General features: G+C 37.7%; 3 protein-coding genes across 4 annotated transcripts in view; 1 reads left to right on the forward strand and 2 right to left on the reverse strand.

Moving 5' to 3' along the window:
* Positions 1-14,397, forward strand: part of mul1b (mitochondrial E3 ubiquitin protein ligase 1b) — a 123,836-nt gene that overhangs the window by 42,269 nt on the left and 67,170 nt on the right. The window lies entirely within an intron of this gene.
* Positions 649-6,640, reverse strand: pink1 (PTEN induced kinase 1). 2 transcript variants are annotated; one of them, XR_009925613.1, is made up of 9 exons: positions 6,197-6,640; positions 4,512-4,790; positions 4,277-4,380; positions 4,004-4,186; positions 3,248-3,411; positions 3,009-3,136; positions 2,547-2,777; positions 1,597-2,288; positions 649-1,505 (listed from the first exon to the last, which is right to left on the reverse strand). XR_009925613.1 is itself a non-coding variant. In XM_062427972.1 (8 exons), the coding sequence occupies exons 1-8, from the start codon at positions 6,551-6,553 to the stop codon at positions 2,004-2,006; spliced, it is 1,731 nt and encodes a 576-aa protein (XP_062283956.1). In that variant the 5' UTR covers positions 6,554-6,640; the 3' UTR covers positions 649-2,003. The 2 variants fall into 2 exon arrangements, 1 of the variants encoding a protein (XP_062283956.1); XM_062427972.1 differs by having other exon boundaries at positions 649-2,288.
* Positions 8,531-11,271, reverse strand: LOC133987707 (trypsin-5). Its single transcript, XM_062427151.1, has 5 exons — positions 11,205-11,271; positions 10,792-10,945; positions 10,455-10,593; positions 10,024-10,278; positions 8,531-8,686 (listed from the first exon to the last, which is right to left on the reverse strand). Exons 1-5 carry the CDS (start codon positions 11,269-11,271, stop codon positions 8,531-8,533), a joined length of 771 nt encoding a protein of 256 aa, XP_062283135.1.

The raw sequence follows: 14,397 nt of genomic DNA on the forward strand, positions 1-14,397 counted from the left end.
AGGAAAACTGCTGTGGGAATTCATGATAAGACACTTAGGAATTAGCTTAAAATATGTCACTGCACTAACACTATACAGTATTAACACAAGTTAAATCATTTGGTCAGATTTGTTTTTCACCCACAATGAACCTAATGACACTGTGTAATGATTGAATGACTTCAAGATAGTGTGTCCAGACTTTTGACTGGTACTGTATATTTAATTATTTTAACGGTAACAGCAGCTTCTTTAAATAATTAAGCAATTGAACACAAGTAATTTATTGTTGCGGCAAGTAAAACTGCACTAAACAAGAGCTGTACAATTAGAAAGAAAATGGTTTAAATGTGAGCTGTAGTTGATATTTACAATTAAGTCAACAACCGATCCTTGTATGTAAATGCTGAATTTTATTTCTTAAGGGCTGTTACAAACGCAAACATTACTTAAGAGAAAAATAGATGTTAATCTAAATGAATTAATTCGAGATTACATAACCTGTTCAAGTAAATCTGTATATCAGATGTAGCTCCAGTATTTCTCCTGACTACTGCTGCTCAGTTATCTTGCTTATGTCGCCAACTCTGTCAGTTTTAATTCACTTTAACCTAGAAACAGGAGGGGCCGAAGAAACAAGAGCAATGATTAACACAATCCATTCAGAGCTCATTTCAGACAGATATTTTTATTCTAAAACACAGCAGAAATATCTACATTTATCCAAAATATTTCTCACCATCTTTCATATGAAAACAATGTAAATCCTCTCTTTATCTTGTATTCCAGCAAACCAAATGATTATACGGTATTAAATGATGCATGTTATAATGCCAAAACTGCAGGCTTAACTGACTTGTGTTGATAACAGATTTCAGTGATGTTCGGAGGGTTAAATCACTATATTCAAGTCATGGGTTTTGACATTATGATTTCATAATTTACCAGAGTATAATAGGTGTTATAGAGAACTGTAGCAATGAACAAACACAAGGTAGCTGGAACAATGGCTCTGAGCAAGTGCAAACATGGACATAAAGTGCAAATCACAGCATAAAAAACAAAATTACATCCGTGAGATCGGTCAATAATATTTATCATCACTGATGTGATTACTGTGAAGTAACATGTCAGGGTGGTTTTTACATGCATTATGTTGTGCAGAATAGGTTAACAGTAAGTGTTTGGTTTGCAACCCTACAGACACTCACTTACAACCAGCTGTTTTATTACAGTTTGATGGACATATGAGCTTTTTAAGGACTGAATAGTACCTGTAATATGAAAAACCTGTGTAGCCCTACACAGTAGGGTCTGACATGTACTGTATATTGCTTTATTTTAAGATATCTGCATTGATGTTCATCTTTATCAGTCCAAACCTTGTACACAGACCAATCTCTATCAAACACGTTATGTTTGTGGGGTCATGCCTAAAAAAATATCTAAAAAGTGCTTAAGAGCTTGTCAAATGAAATACCCTCTCTTATAACAGACATGCCAGTATCCATTGACACCTTGCATTTCTTGGCTTATTTAGTTATTTGTTTGTTTATTTAGTGCGGAACAACAGCACAAACAAACAATATAAATTCATCATAGAGTATAGCAAAGAACCAAGCTTATTTCTCCAGCAACAGCAGCCTCAACAGTCCATGATCCCTTTCCGTAAGAGGAACTAGTAGCACTTTGTTTTTTGATGCAGGGTGCGACCAATTCATGAAATTGTGAAAACACATACTAGGAAATGTGGATCAGCAGCTCCAGTAGGAATAGACTACACTGGTTTAGAGGTGACCAGGTGAATTACAACACTTGATCATTCACAATAGCTGTTGGAATACACTGAAAGTACCATATTACGTTTAACAGTGTAAGAGTGTCAGAGGAGTTTGCCTTTAGAGCCATTAGATCTAAAAGCTCAGACTATAAATGTTACAAATATAGGTGTCTGACTGAATATGAGGCTCAGTTTATCCATAACAGGAGGTCTAAGTTATGTGTTTGAGTGAGTGAAAGTGGATCTATTCAGACAGTATGCAGGCCTGACTCTGCTCTCGCCCATAGAGGAGGAATCCCACAGCGGTGCGCAGGTCCTCCAGGTCCAGGTTAGACAGGAAGCTCCTCTGAAGCTCCGCCTCCACAGTGTTCCCACTGGGTCCGCTACAGCCCCTCAGGAGAACCACAGCAGACTGGCACAGCAGCCAATCAGCCAACTTCCTCATGCCAGTGCTGTCCTGATTGGCCAGTGCCTTCCGTCCCCAGAGGCTGAGATGCAGCATGTTAGCTGCCACACGAGCACTGGGGCGCTGCGGAGGGAAAATTACACTTATGAGTGTTGTGGTATCAAATATTTGGTTAAAATAAGCAGAACAATTTACCATTTATAACAGGAAGCATTTAGCAGCTGAGGTTAAATAAACATTTAAATCATTTAATGCAGGTCTAAGTCTGTTTTTGTAGCTATTTGGAGTGATTAAATTGTGTTGAGCATCAACAAAACTGCACTCACTGCTAACACTTATAATAACTTAAAATAGTTACACTTATGACAACCCCTGCTATACCTTGCTTGGGTCTCTCCTGAGGAGTAATCCGACCACTAACTGGACATCAGCTGGAACACTGGAGGGCAGAGCAGGAAGTTGCTTCTCCTGGTAACTCCTGCTCTCTAATGCCAATGGTCGATAGAACGGGTTATGCTGGCCGAATATCTCATAGGCGATGGCTCCCACAGCCCAGGCATCTGCCTTGCTGTAGTCGATCACCACACCAGACCCTGGAAGTGCACTGGACACCTTTGGATAAAGACACCATGAAAAACAGCCGTAGTTAAATGTGTGTTTATTTAAAGTAACATAATGGATACTGACAACACCTCACTGCACAGATGTGTTTTATTGTCTCCGCCTGATAGTTCTCTGCTTCTTTATTACATTCAAAGAACTTAACTTTGTAACAAGGCCATTAAGAGACTGTTGAGACATTCCTTTTCTTCTTAACAACAACACAGAGCTACTTAAGCATACCTCAGGGGCCATTAAGGAGGCATTCCCTCCTCTGTTGACCCACATGCTGTTGAAGGGCAGCTGCAGACTAGAGTCATTCTGGGCCAAGCAGCAGCCAAAGTCAGTTATCACCAGATGAGGGGAACCGTCTGCATAAATTCAAATCAATTAAAATATTAACACAAACCGAGTGTAATCAAGTTGATGTGACTTAACATTAAAGATTGCATTATTCTCTTAGTTAATGAACATATTATGACCTGAGTCGAACTCCAAGAGCACGTTGTCTGATTTGAGATCCCTGTGAGCAACACCCTGTCTGCACAAATGGTCGACCCCCTCGAGGAGCTGCAGCAACATCATGGAGCTCTCCTTGCGGCCAGGTGTGGACACTTCCAGGTACTGTCGCAGTGTGCAGGGATAACTAAGACAGAGGACAGGATGATAGAGTTACTAAAAATGGATGCCTTTAATTTCACAAAAATGCCTCACAAAAAAGGCACCCTGTGTAGTTTTTGACTATCAATAGCATCCTGCAGTAATGTTTTTAGATGCGATCCCATGCTTTTCCACTCATCTACAGGTGCATAATGACGTGCAAAGAGACTCAAAAAGCACCAACAAAGGCAGAGAAGAAGACGGCTACCAAGTAGAGATAGGTGGAAACAATACAGGATTCAAACTTTTAAGAACAAAATGACTTTGCAAATGTTTTAAGAGGAAGAAGAAGATGCACTGAAAAAACAGTTTTGTTTGACCTTAAGGTTTGCATTTTGGTGAGCAACATCACGTATAATCAACATCACGATTAATTCCACAACAGTTGGAAATCCAGTATTAAGGAATGAATATATGAAACATGTTAATACGAGTAAAATTAGGTTGCTTAGCGATAAGGTTGCATAATGTTAGTTTTGGCACCTTTGAAATTAAGCTGTTGACATGTATTTTTAAAGTAGCCTGTTTCACATCCTGTAAGAAATTTAACCAGCAGATGGAAAGACAGTGAGTCTTACTTCTTCATGACCAGGAAAAGAGTGCGGTTATTGCCCAGACCAGCAGGGTTCAGTCTGGCTGGCAACACATCCGGATACTCTTCCTGAGCACCTGGCAGCAAAGGGACGTCTGCTGTGAAAGCCCGGTACACTCTGATCACATTTGGGTGTGCTGACACTCTTTTGGGCAGGTCTCCAAAATGTCTGCATGTAGAAAGATGAGATCAGTTCAGGATTACAGGAGCAGTAAGGAGCAGTAATGAGCAACGGCAGCACTGAATGCATATTACTTACCCATCCAGAGTTATTTGCTCCTTTTCCTGCTTTAAAGCCAGGGGGCCAGCAGGCACCAGCTCCTGGGACATGGATTTTAATATGGCCTCGCTTGACGATCCCGCCTGCAAACAAATTGCAATAAAAATATCTGTCAGTTATGATGAGTGGCTGTCATCTGTTTTCCCATAGATGAATAATACCATAACTTGTTGGAAAATCTTTGATATAACCAAATATGTTGTGCAATACCCACCCCGAAATTCCACATCATCTTGACGGCCAAAGGGAAGTTTCTCAGCGAGGAACAGCAGGTCATAGATCGAGAGGTCTCCCCTTCCTCTTCATCTTCTCTCAGCTGCACCAGGGAGCACTTCCTGTCGCTTTCCTTCGGAGGGGCAAACCGAGCTGCAGCCTCATACACAGCTGCATTCGAACCTTTCCCGATCTGGTTCCCAATAATGTAATCCTCCAGTTTGTATCCTGAGGTAAACGGCTTAAGAGGAGTCTGAAATCTTTTCTTGCTAAACACAGCCTACGGATTGAGAGAAATGTTTTTTCTTTAAGGATGCAGAAAGGTAGTTTTGTGCACATAACATCCTATCACATATTTAGAACCATCACACTCATTTAACAAAAGGTGCAAAGGTCAAGATAGCTGCAAAAAAAGAAAAAGAACAATCCACTCTGAGATGTGAATATGACAACAAAGATCCAGTAAAGTATTTTTTCAGTCAAATAAAGTTTTAGGAGCCTTAATCCAGAAATAACAAGCTGTAGATAGCAACGGCTGACATTTACTGTCACATGCGTCATCTTTTTCAAGCAGGACAACATCTAAATACAACAAAGGCATCATCTTACTAAATATAGGCAAACTGGGTAAGAGGATACCTTTAATCCTTTCAGGTCAGGAAATCCACAACACCACACAACAATTGAATTGCCAGCAAAAGTACCTCACAGTAAAAACACTTTATAACAAGTTAATGTATTGCATTAATTTTTTACTTAAGTAAAAGTTCATCTTCTGTTACGTATTATTGGAAAATATTGATTTTTATTATTTTTTGCAACTAATATACCAGCGAAATATCTTCAAAATATCAAAATTGTTGTACAGAATCATCATGTTGGATTGTTGTGTTGATTTTGTTGTTTTGTTTACATGTAAGAATCGTTTTGTTGTTGGAGTTAATCATGTTTTTCTAAGATAATGATATATTTTGTATGTAAAAAGTAAGGTTTATTAAGGTTTAATTAGTAACTACAGCTGTCAAATTAATGTAGTTGAGTATAAGTATGAAGTAGCATGAAATGTAAACACTAATGAATAAGCACCTCTGGAGTGTACTTATCAGGGTTATTATAGTTTGTAAATGTTCATTAGTTTTTGTTTTTATTTAGTTTTTCAGTTAGTTTTTTTTATTTCAGTTTAGTTTTAGTTATTTTAACAAGTGATTAAGTAGTTTTAGTTTAGTTTTTATTTTGAGGAATTGTCTAGTTTTAGTTGTTTCTTTTAACGAAGCTGATTTGATCTGCAATTGAGTTTAGTTGTAGTTTTGCATTGTTCATTTGAGTTTTTATTTAGCTTTGTATTAAAAAAAAAATCATTTTTATTTCAGTTAACTAAATTATTTCTTTCTTTATTTTTTATTCTTATATTATTTACTTTTAGTCTTAGTTTTAGTTAACTATAATAACCCTGGTACTTGTGCAGTATTTCATGATAATACATGAATATTAGATTAGTTGCCTGTATATTACAGTATATTAGTTACCTGAATATTAGATTAGTTACCTGGATCTTAAATGGGTTACCTGTATATTAGATTATTTACCTGGATATTAAATTAGTTACATGCACATTATATTATTTACCTGTATATTATATTATTTACCTGTATATTATATTAGTAACCTGTATATTATATTATTTACCTGTATCTCCTGGCATGTTGCAGCACTCCTCCGGTCATCCTCAAGCTGCTGCTCGATGAGTCCCACACCGAGACCGAAAGCCAAAAACACGGCTCTGTTTCTCGGGGACCCGCCGCCCATCATCCTCCTGAAGCCGGCGGACTGGAGCTGTGCCGCCAGGCCCCTCAGAGAGGTCCGGTAATACCGGTACCGAGACGGCAGGAAAGCCTGAGGCTGAGCGCTGCGGACCGACGGGCCTACACGGAAACGGTCAGCTCGGAGCTTTGCTGCCACTCGGCCTCCAGATTTAAGGAGACCCAGCTGGAAGACCGACCGGCCCATCTCGAGCCCCCGGCTAATGGCGTGTTTCACAGACATAATTTACCCGTGAAGGTATATTACGCTGGTTTAAACTTTAGAGAGAGTTTGTGTCAGTCAGACTTCAGCTGCTTCAGCAAGGACACTGTTGTGTAAACAAGACAGCTGCTACTGAGCATGCGCGGAAATGACAGCTCGCCGACCTACATATTATTATTACATTTAGATTATTTCCCTTCTTTTCAGTTGCTGCACACAGTCATTTTTTGCTTATGTATAAATTAAAATGTTAACAACATATCGTGAGAAAATTAATAATAAAAATAACATAGTTTATAAGTAGTCTGGGGTTTTCCCTTTTGGTGCAAAACCACAATAGTTTTGACCACTAGAGGGAGTAAGAGTCAAACAAACTGAGAGCAATTCTCCTTCACACCTGAATGATCCATACAAACTGTGAGATAAAGAGATCTGAACCATAATGTATAAACCTTATAAGAAGTAAGAAGGGTCTTAAACTTCTTGATGAATTTATGTGTCAAAAAATCATAGTAAGAGGAAAATTGTATTGGCCTAAAGGAGGTAAAAGTAACTGTGAGAGAAGTCCAAGTATCATTCCTTACTGCTGACTGCAGTATTGTAAAATGTAAATTGTAAAGGACTGCAAACACTTTTACTCCAAAAATTCCCTCAATCAGCCAAAAGCAGGCCTCTAAAAGTTATACGTGCGGTAGTGAATGTTTTCTTATTCATGGTTACCCTTTCGAGCTTATAATAAAACATTATTGCACTTTTTACCATTTATATAGTTAAATATGAACATTTGATTGCATTCATGCTGAATCCATCATGTTGATAATTCCATAATTTTCATACTGTGTTTGTATTGCAGGTATTTGGAAGGACATTGTATCTTATTATCACGATACATTTTTAAAATATCTTGTCTTTGTTGGGAAGTGCATTATTCTAAGAAAAAAAGCAAAATGATGCTAATCCTAGACTTTTGCTGCACACAATTTTATTGATTGGTTTCATACATACCAGTCGAGATAAGTAATTTCAGCTACAGTCTTCAGTTATTGTTGCTGCAAAAGTTGTTACCATGGCTGCATACATAAGCTGTTATTAAAAATGGTGATGTAACAGCTATAGAAATATGAAATTACATGCATCAAAATACGGTACACACTCATGTTGATGAATGTAGAGTAATGCCTAAGCACGATCTTAAACTGTGTTGCATTCATTCAGAAATGTAATATAGTATGCAGAACATGTGATTAAAGAGGTAAATCTCCAAATGTATGGTCCTTTGAATTCCTAAATGTACTACAGAAAGCCACATAGCATGTAAGTCTGAGTTTAGGTTGGTTGCAACTATTCTACATTACCAACACAGCTATTGTTTTGGCCAAGATGCCAAATCTGAATTAAATTAAATTAGCAGAAATATTGATTTACTGGTGAAGAATAAGTTGTTTTTTTTGTCATAAGAGACAGTAAGCAACCTCTTTTGGCCTTGTCAGACTTATGGAAAGATTGTTGCAAATGTTACTGATTCAATGTGTGAGAATTGTATTCATTTGCTTTTTTTATTCTTGTATCACAGGGCAGGGGATTACTGGGAGTACAGACAGTCTTGATCATAAGAGAAACACCTGATCTTTATTGTCAATGCGGACAGCTTTTTATTCATGCAGTGTTTGTAGTAACATTAAGAAATCAACAGTCTGTGTATAGATGTAGTACTTTGTTAGCATAGCCATATAAATTGCAATTAATGTGTAAAACTTGTGTCAAATTAACATTTTTTACCACACAAAACACAAAGAAAGTTGTTAATAATAACAAAAGCCATACATAATAATAAAGACCTATGTTTGTGTTACACTGCGAGCTGTGTTCAGAAATCACCTTTGACTATAACACAGATTACAGCAATTAATCGGCTGAATTTGATGTCAGCTGTGACCAAAATCAATACATTTTGAAACTCGTCCCTGCAGACTGTCTATCAAGGATCCAGGTGAAGGTTCATTGTGTGTCTTTGTCAATAATCCAGTTGATCCATTTCACGTAGTTGCTCACTTTGGTGTAGACTCCAGGGAAGTATGGGTTGGCGCAGCTGATACCCCAGGAGACAATGCCCTCAAACTTACCGTTGCAGATAAGGGGACCACCTGAGTCACCCTGTGGAAGACAAACGAGACATTATGAACAAACATATTGGATTTTACTCTTGGTATAAAGCAGTGTGTATCTCATCACATTCTTAATGTGATCTAAGGGAATATTAAAGGAGAGCTTCACATTTTTCCCGGGCTTAAAACACAACTCACATGTCCATATTTGCATTGACAGTTATTGGTTGCTGTAATTATTCCTCCATACTGGCTGTGAAGAGATCCCTTACTAAAGCAATTTTAATGTAAGAGATAGGGGCCTAAATCCACAATCCCCCTTTTGTGCAGTTTGGAAAATACCCTGCTGAAGCCTGAGGGGATTTATTCTTGATTAAAACTTGTTCATACATCGTTATTTTTAGATCACATCCTAAACCAAAATTGTACACTCCATCAGGACTACTTGTCAGATGGTCAAATAGCCATTTCTGTCACTTTCTGAAATGTGAGATAACAATTACTGTGTTTCACTGAAGATGGAATTATGGTCTTCCAGCCGGCAAGTAGGCGAACGCACACGGGGGTAATGTTCACGTGTTCATGCTACCCATAACACCCTTTTCTGAGACATTTATAAGCATCTTTGGAGAACCTTAAATCCACCTTAAGTCACTTGTCACGTGAACAACTGCCTTGCAGGAGAGACTGTCTGAAGCCGTGCACCAGTGTCAGCGTATTTAAATGATAGCAGGTGTAGCTGTTTGGAATGACTATGAGCATTTTTGGTTTACGATTTGGTCTGAAAATAATGTATGAACTAGATCTAAACCAACCCTCAGGCTTAAGCAGTCTGAATTAGTCTAATTAAATGGGTACCTTCCAAAGTTACAGTCTTTTTTTGTACAACCTTGGAGGATACCCACTTAATTAGACTAATTCAGACGATGGAAGACACATTTGTGAGTGGGGACTGTGGACCCTACTTTAGATGGAATCTATGGAGTAAGATAACTTTTCTTCCCTTGTGTTTCACAAGTTATTGGTCTATGTTAATATGTTATCGGCACAAGATCCATATGATGTGTGTACACAATTTTAAAAAATCTTTCAGGACTCTGCAGGCTCTGAAGGAATCGCTTTAGAGAGGGGATCTCGTCACGACTAGTTTGGATAAGATACATTAAATGTTGTATTAAGACCAACAGTAATGATTTTAATCTACATATGGGCATGTAAGTATTATTTGGGAACCTATCCTTCAATGTTAATAAAGATATTATGTACTATACATAATAACTATACATATGTAAAATACTACAGATCATTGTTTGGTAGTAATTAAAATAGTATTCAATGCACAGAGCAAGAAACCTACACATCAAAAAATAAAAAAATTCTCTGTACCTGGCAGGAATCTTTGCCGCCCATCCGAGATCCAGCACACAGCATGTTTGAAGTGATCCTGCCCCAGTAGTAATAGGTGCAGTAAGGTATAAGTCTCACATCCACAGCACGTAACACAGGGGAGAGGTAGTAACTGTAAATCTGTGTCACACCCCAGCCGCTCACTGTGCAGACGTCATCACGAAGTGGAGGGGTGTTGTTGTCAGGCAGCTCGGCTGGCTGGACGTTGGCATTCAGCAGTGCCGGCCTGCTCAGCTGTAATAAACAAAGTTACAGCACCACATCTGTAAGATTCTGACTAAGCAATCACTCCATCGGTTCATCAGTCTATTAAGAGAGAAGAGTGCATGTATGTGTGCAGAGCTCCATGTACCATAGCCGTTATTTTGAGCTACTACTACTTTTTTAAAAACTTTTTTGTTGTTGCATACCTTGATGAGCATGATGTCGTTGTTGAAAGTCTTGTAGCTAAAGTTGTGCACATATATCTTTGAGACATTGAAGGCCTGTTCAAATCCTTCTTTTGTGGCCAGACTGTGTTCACTTAACACCACCCTCATCAGAGTGCTCCTGAGGGCCAAAACAGAGATTCAGTGCTTCAGAATTTACACTTTAACTGTAAAATATAGAAAAATTATAATTTCATGTGTCAGCTGAAACAAACAGCTTTCTGTCGTCATGTATAATAACACACTGAATAATGATAACATCTTGTTTCCTTCTCATCATTATGTACCTTGTATGGTAGTATCTGCTTTCAGTACTTACGGTCTCCAGCAGTGGGCAGCAGACACCACCCACTGAGGGTGCACCAGGGTTCCTCCACAGTAGTGTTGCCCTGTCTCGGACTGCAGGGATGCCTGATATTTGATAGAGTACGGCCGAACCTCCTGACCCCCAATGATCCTCGCTGCAAATGTGTCTGTCGACAGGGAGAGTAGGCTGCATGTCAGATATGTGCAAAACTCTCTGTTTTGAATGAGTTCTTTAAACTTACAGAAAAATGTCAAATTTAATAATTTGTGGACTACCAAAGAGGAAAGTGGGGGAAAATCAGCATGGCATCATTTGGCAATTCCTTTAAGGTATTATACTGTTAATGCATTTATGAAAGTCACTTTCAACAGGGTTTGACATTATGCACCCAGGAATAAAAATATTGAGGACTGAACAGAACTTACCTGTCACTGAGAAAGCCAAGAGTAGCAGTAAAGTAGATCTTCCCAGTGGAGTCGTAACTGGAGCCATCTTTTTACTAATCACCTGTAATGCAGAAACATGAATTTAGCAGCTTCAACTTATATAGCACATATACATGTATAGTGTCTGAAATGTCACTATTTGTAGATTATTTCATTATGACTATCTGCTATCAATGTTCACGTTGGAACGCAGGTATAAAATTCATATACTAATAATATTATATTATAATATTATATTTGTAATAGTATGTAGAGTATAGAGTAGAGTTTTTTAAAGTTTAAAGCATCATCATACTCTGCAATCTAGTGAGACGACTGAATCTTAATTATAGATTTTTAACGTAATGGGTTACCATTACTTTCTACTCACCTGTACGCCCAAACACAGAATCCTTCAGAGTATCTCCAACTGGTCTGACGAATGCTCTCCTGTTTTCTTTTATAGTGTAACTGTATCCTCGTTCAAATCTATGTATTATCCTTTCGTCTTGTTTTGTGCTGTGACCATCTCACGCTTCAACAATGAAGCTGACCTACTACATGACAAAGCTATGGTGTTCCCTTGTATAATGTTTGTTTTCAAGCTTTAGTTGTCTGCCCTCACCTTGGGATATGAAGGTATTTGGGATGGGAACACTCCTGCACAGTTACTGTGTCATCACCAAGTTACAAAAAATAATAAATGTTGTACATTTCTTAATTTTATTTGCATTGCATTTGAACTGGAAAACTTTAGGCCAAGACAAATAGAAATCTTTTTTTTTTTTTTTTATGTAAGCTTGAAGAAGGTGTTTAAAAGATGTTTTGTCTTGAGCTTGGACTTAGGAACTGTTAGAGCCCTACTACTCAAACAATATATCCAATATCCCTAATTAGCTCAAAAAATAACTTTAGCTAAAACATGCAATAAAACAATACCATCATTAACATAAAGAGATGAATGAAAATGTGTTTAGTTTGGTCTAATCTGAGGGAAGTGATTGCAAGTTTTGTAACATCAAAAGCCAGAGTGCCACATGAACTTTGACAGAATTTATAAAAGGATAAATAATATGAATTAATATGTGAGATCAAAATGCCAATGTAATCTGAGTTTCATATTTTCCATGTATGAACTATTTTGTTACATATGCTTTGGGACTGTCTGCTTTTTCAACATTTTGGACAGAAGCTGCCTGTGTCCTATCCAGAGCTTTCAACACTGCCATAACAACCTCACCAACCCTGTTTCTTCTTAATGATGATTCCCCACTGCAGCTACCGGTCCCCCAGCACAGACTGCTTGTAGCTGACTTACACATCCCACTTTTTAGAACATAGTACATATTGCTCTTCTTTAAAAACATCCTGTGGCAGGTTACAGGGAGCACAGACTCGTACCATAAGGGTATGATCGAATAATTGATTTGCTTAGAGCTCTGATGTGACTATATCTTTCCTTTCTTATTCAGGTATATGTGTTTCTGTGTTGTTATAACTGAACTGTACCCATAACATATATAAAATCCTTATCTTGGTATTTTTGTATCATCGTCTGCCTCTTATGCTCAATACAGAAACTTTCACAAATGTTCTCTTTTAGTCATCTATCTGTGTTATTTTTTGTTATTTCTAAATCTTTTCAATTTTATTAATTAAAATACAGATTATTCCAATAATCACAGCCTTATATGTTCCACTTAAATATTACTGAATGCTTCCCTTTTAATTAAAATTCCTGTAGATCTTCTGTAATATGGAAGTAATAACTGGTTGATTTAATAACCCGCTGAACTCCCAGCAGGTTTCAGATCTGAGACCAGAAAACAAAGCAAACTATAGGCTGCGTATCTGATTTCACTAATGTATTCGTAACGTAAGTATTGTATAACACTGTATAACACTGAGAATAACACATACACACATACAGTTGCACTACACGTACTGAATGTGCAACAGAAAATCTGATTCTTGTTCAAACTTTCTTGTTCTCACATAATATCAGCTGCATCTAGCCGTAGACTCTGTACCAACTAAATCATGTATATAAAGAGTATGATATATAGTACAATATATAGTATGATAAAAAAAACTTTCAATCTGGCCTCGAATACTCGATCACCCTCTTATTCCTCTTTACGTATCCTTTAGTCACATGTGGCCTGATTTAAATCACAGTTTGGGAAACGTTATACTGCATGTCATTCCTCTGGTTCGGTTCATTATGTTAGTTATCCTTCTAGTGTGTCTTTTCCCAGAGTATATCTACAGGGAGGGGACCAACCTGAATCACCTCATTTGGGTCGTCCTTTATGTGAAGGAGCACTAAGTATACTAACCTTCAGGCTCAGCTCCCCCCATCATTCACCATACAGCCATCCTGTGTCATCAGCAAGCAACACCTACATCACCAGTCCACCTGTTGTTTTCACACTTTATCAAACAGTTCTCAAAAAGTACTTGTGCATGTCTGTCACGTCACTCTTTTGCAGAGAGTAACATAGAATCAGACTGCCATAAGTTTTCCTGGGGGGAGGCTGAGTAGTGTGATACCCCGACAATTGGAGTTTACCATCCAGTCCCCTTTATTTCTAGAGCCTCGGGGTGACAGCTACAGTAACACATTTATTAAGTGGAGATTCACACATTGCTAAATTAAAACAGACTGCACCACACAAACTAGTTTTCACACATTAGTTATTTCTAAATATTACCAATAACTATCAGGGGTAACTGTTACAGCTAATTGATAAAGCATATTTTAATTTGCTAATGTGGCCTCTTTAGAGTGAAGAAAAAAGACACAACTTGATATAATGCAGTTTAATAATGATGAAAGCTGGAAATATTTTAAATTACATTTCATCAAAGTTACACAACGCATCTGAAATTAAAAACGTCATGCCCCAAACGTCACAAGAAAGGACCAAATAATGTCATTTTAAACTGCATGAATATTACTAACTGTAAAACACACATATTTCTCCTATGTATGCATTCAAAAATAAAGTAAGAACTACATTTTAGTGCCTTTCAGCTCATTTTGTTCAGTCTTACTATCATCAGTGTTGTTCCCAGCTGCAGCAGGTACTTGTTATTGGATAGATATTTGTGATTAGCCAAGCATCCAACAGCAGAGAAACAAAGTTAACAATTAGCTGGTTAATACAGTGAAGCATTGAGCAGCTAAATG

The sequence above is a fragment of the Scomber scombrus genome, chromosome 10, assembly GCF_963691925.1.
Source record: "Scomber scombrus chromosome 10, fScoSco1.1, whole genome shotgun sequence".
Classification (NCBI taxonomy): domain Eukaryota; kingdom Metazoa; phylum Chordata; class Actinopteri; order Scombriformes; family Scombridae; genus Scomber; species Scomber scombrus.

What these genes read in the sequence shown, in the direction of transcription:
- LOC133987707 (XM_062427151.1), bottom strand. Translation starts at nt 11,271, where the DNA reads ATGGCTCCAGTTACGACTCCACTGGGAAGATCTACTTTACTGCTACTC. An exon ending in GCTGCCCACTGCTGGAGACC is followed by an intron (nt 10,594 to 10,791) that starts GTAAGTACTGAA and finishes TTTGGCCCTCAG; the next exon opens with GAGCACTCTGATGAGGGTGG. An exon ending in ACGACATCATGCTCATCAAG is followed by an intron (nt 10,279 to 10,454) that starts GTATGCAACAAC and finishes TGTTTATTACAG; the next exon opens with CTGAGCAGGCCGGCACTGCT.
- pink1 (XM_062427972.1), bottom strand. Translation starts at nt 6,553, where the DNA reads ATGTCTGTGAAACACGCCATTAGCCGGGGGCTCGAGATGGGCCGGTCG. An exon ending in CAACATGCCAGGAGATACAG is followed by an intron (nt 4,791 to 6,196) that starts GTAAATAATATA and finishes CTCAATCCGTAG; the next exon opens with GCTGTGTTTAGCAAGAAAAG. An exon ending in CTTTTCCTGGTCATGAAGAA is followed by an intron (nt 3,412 to 4,003) that starts GTAAGACTCACT and finishes CCTCTGTCTTAG; the next exon opens with TTATCCCTGCACACTGCGAC.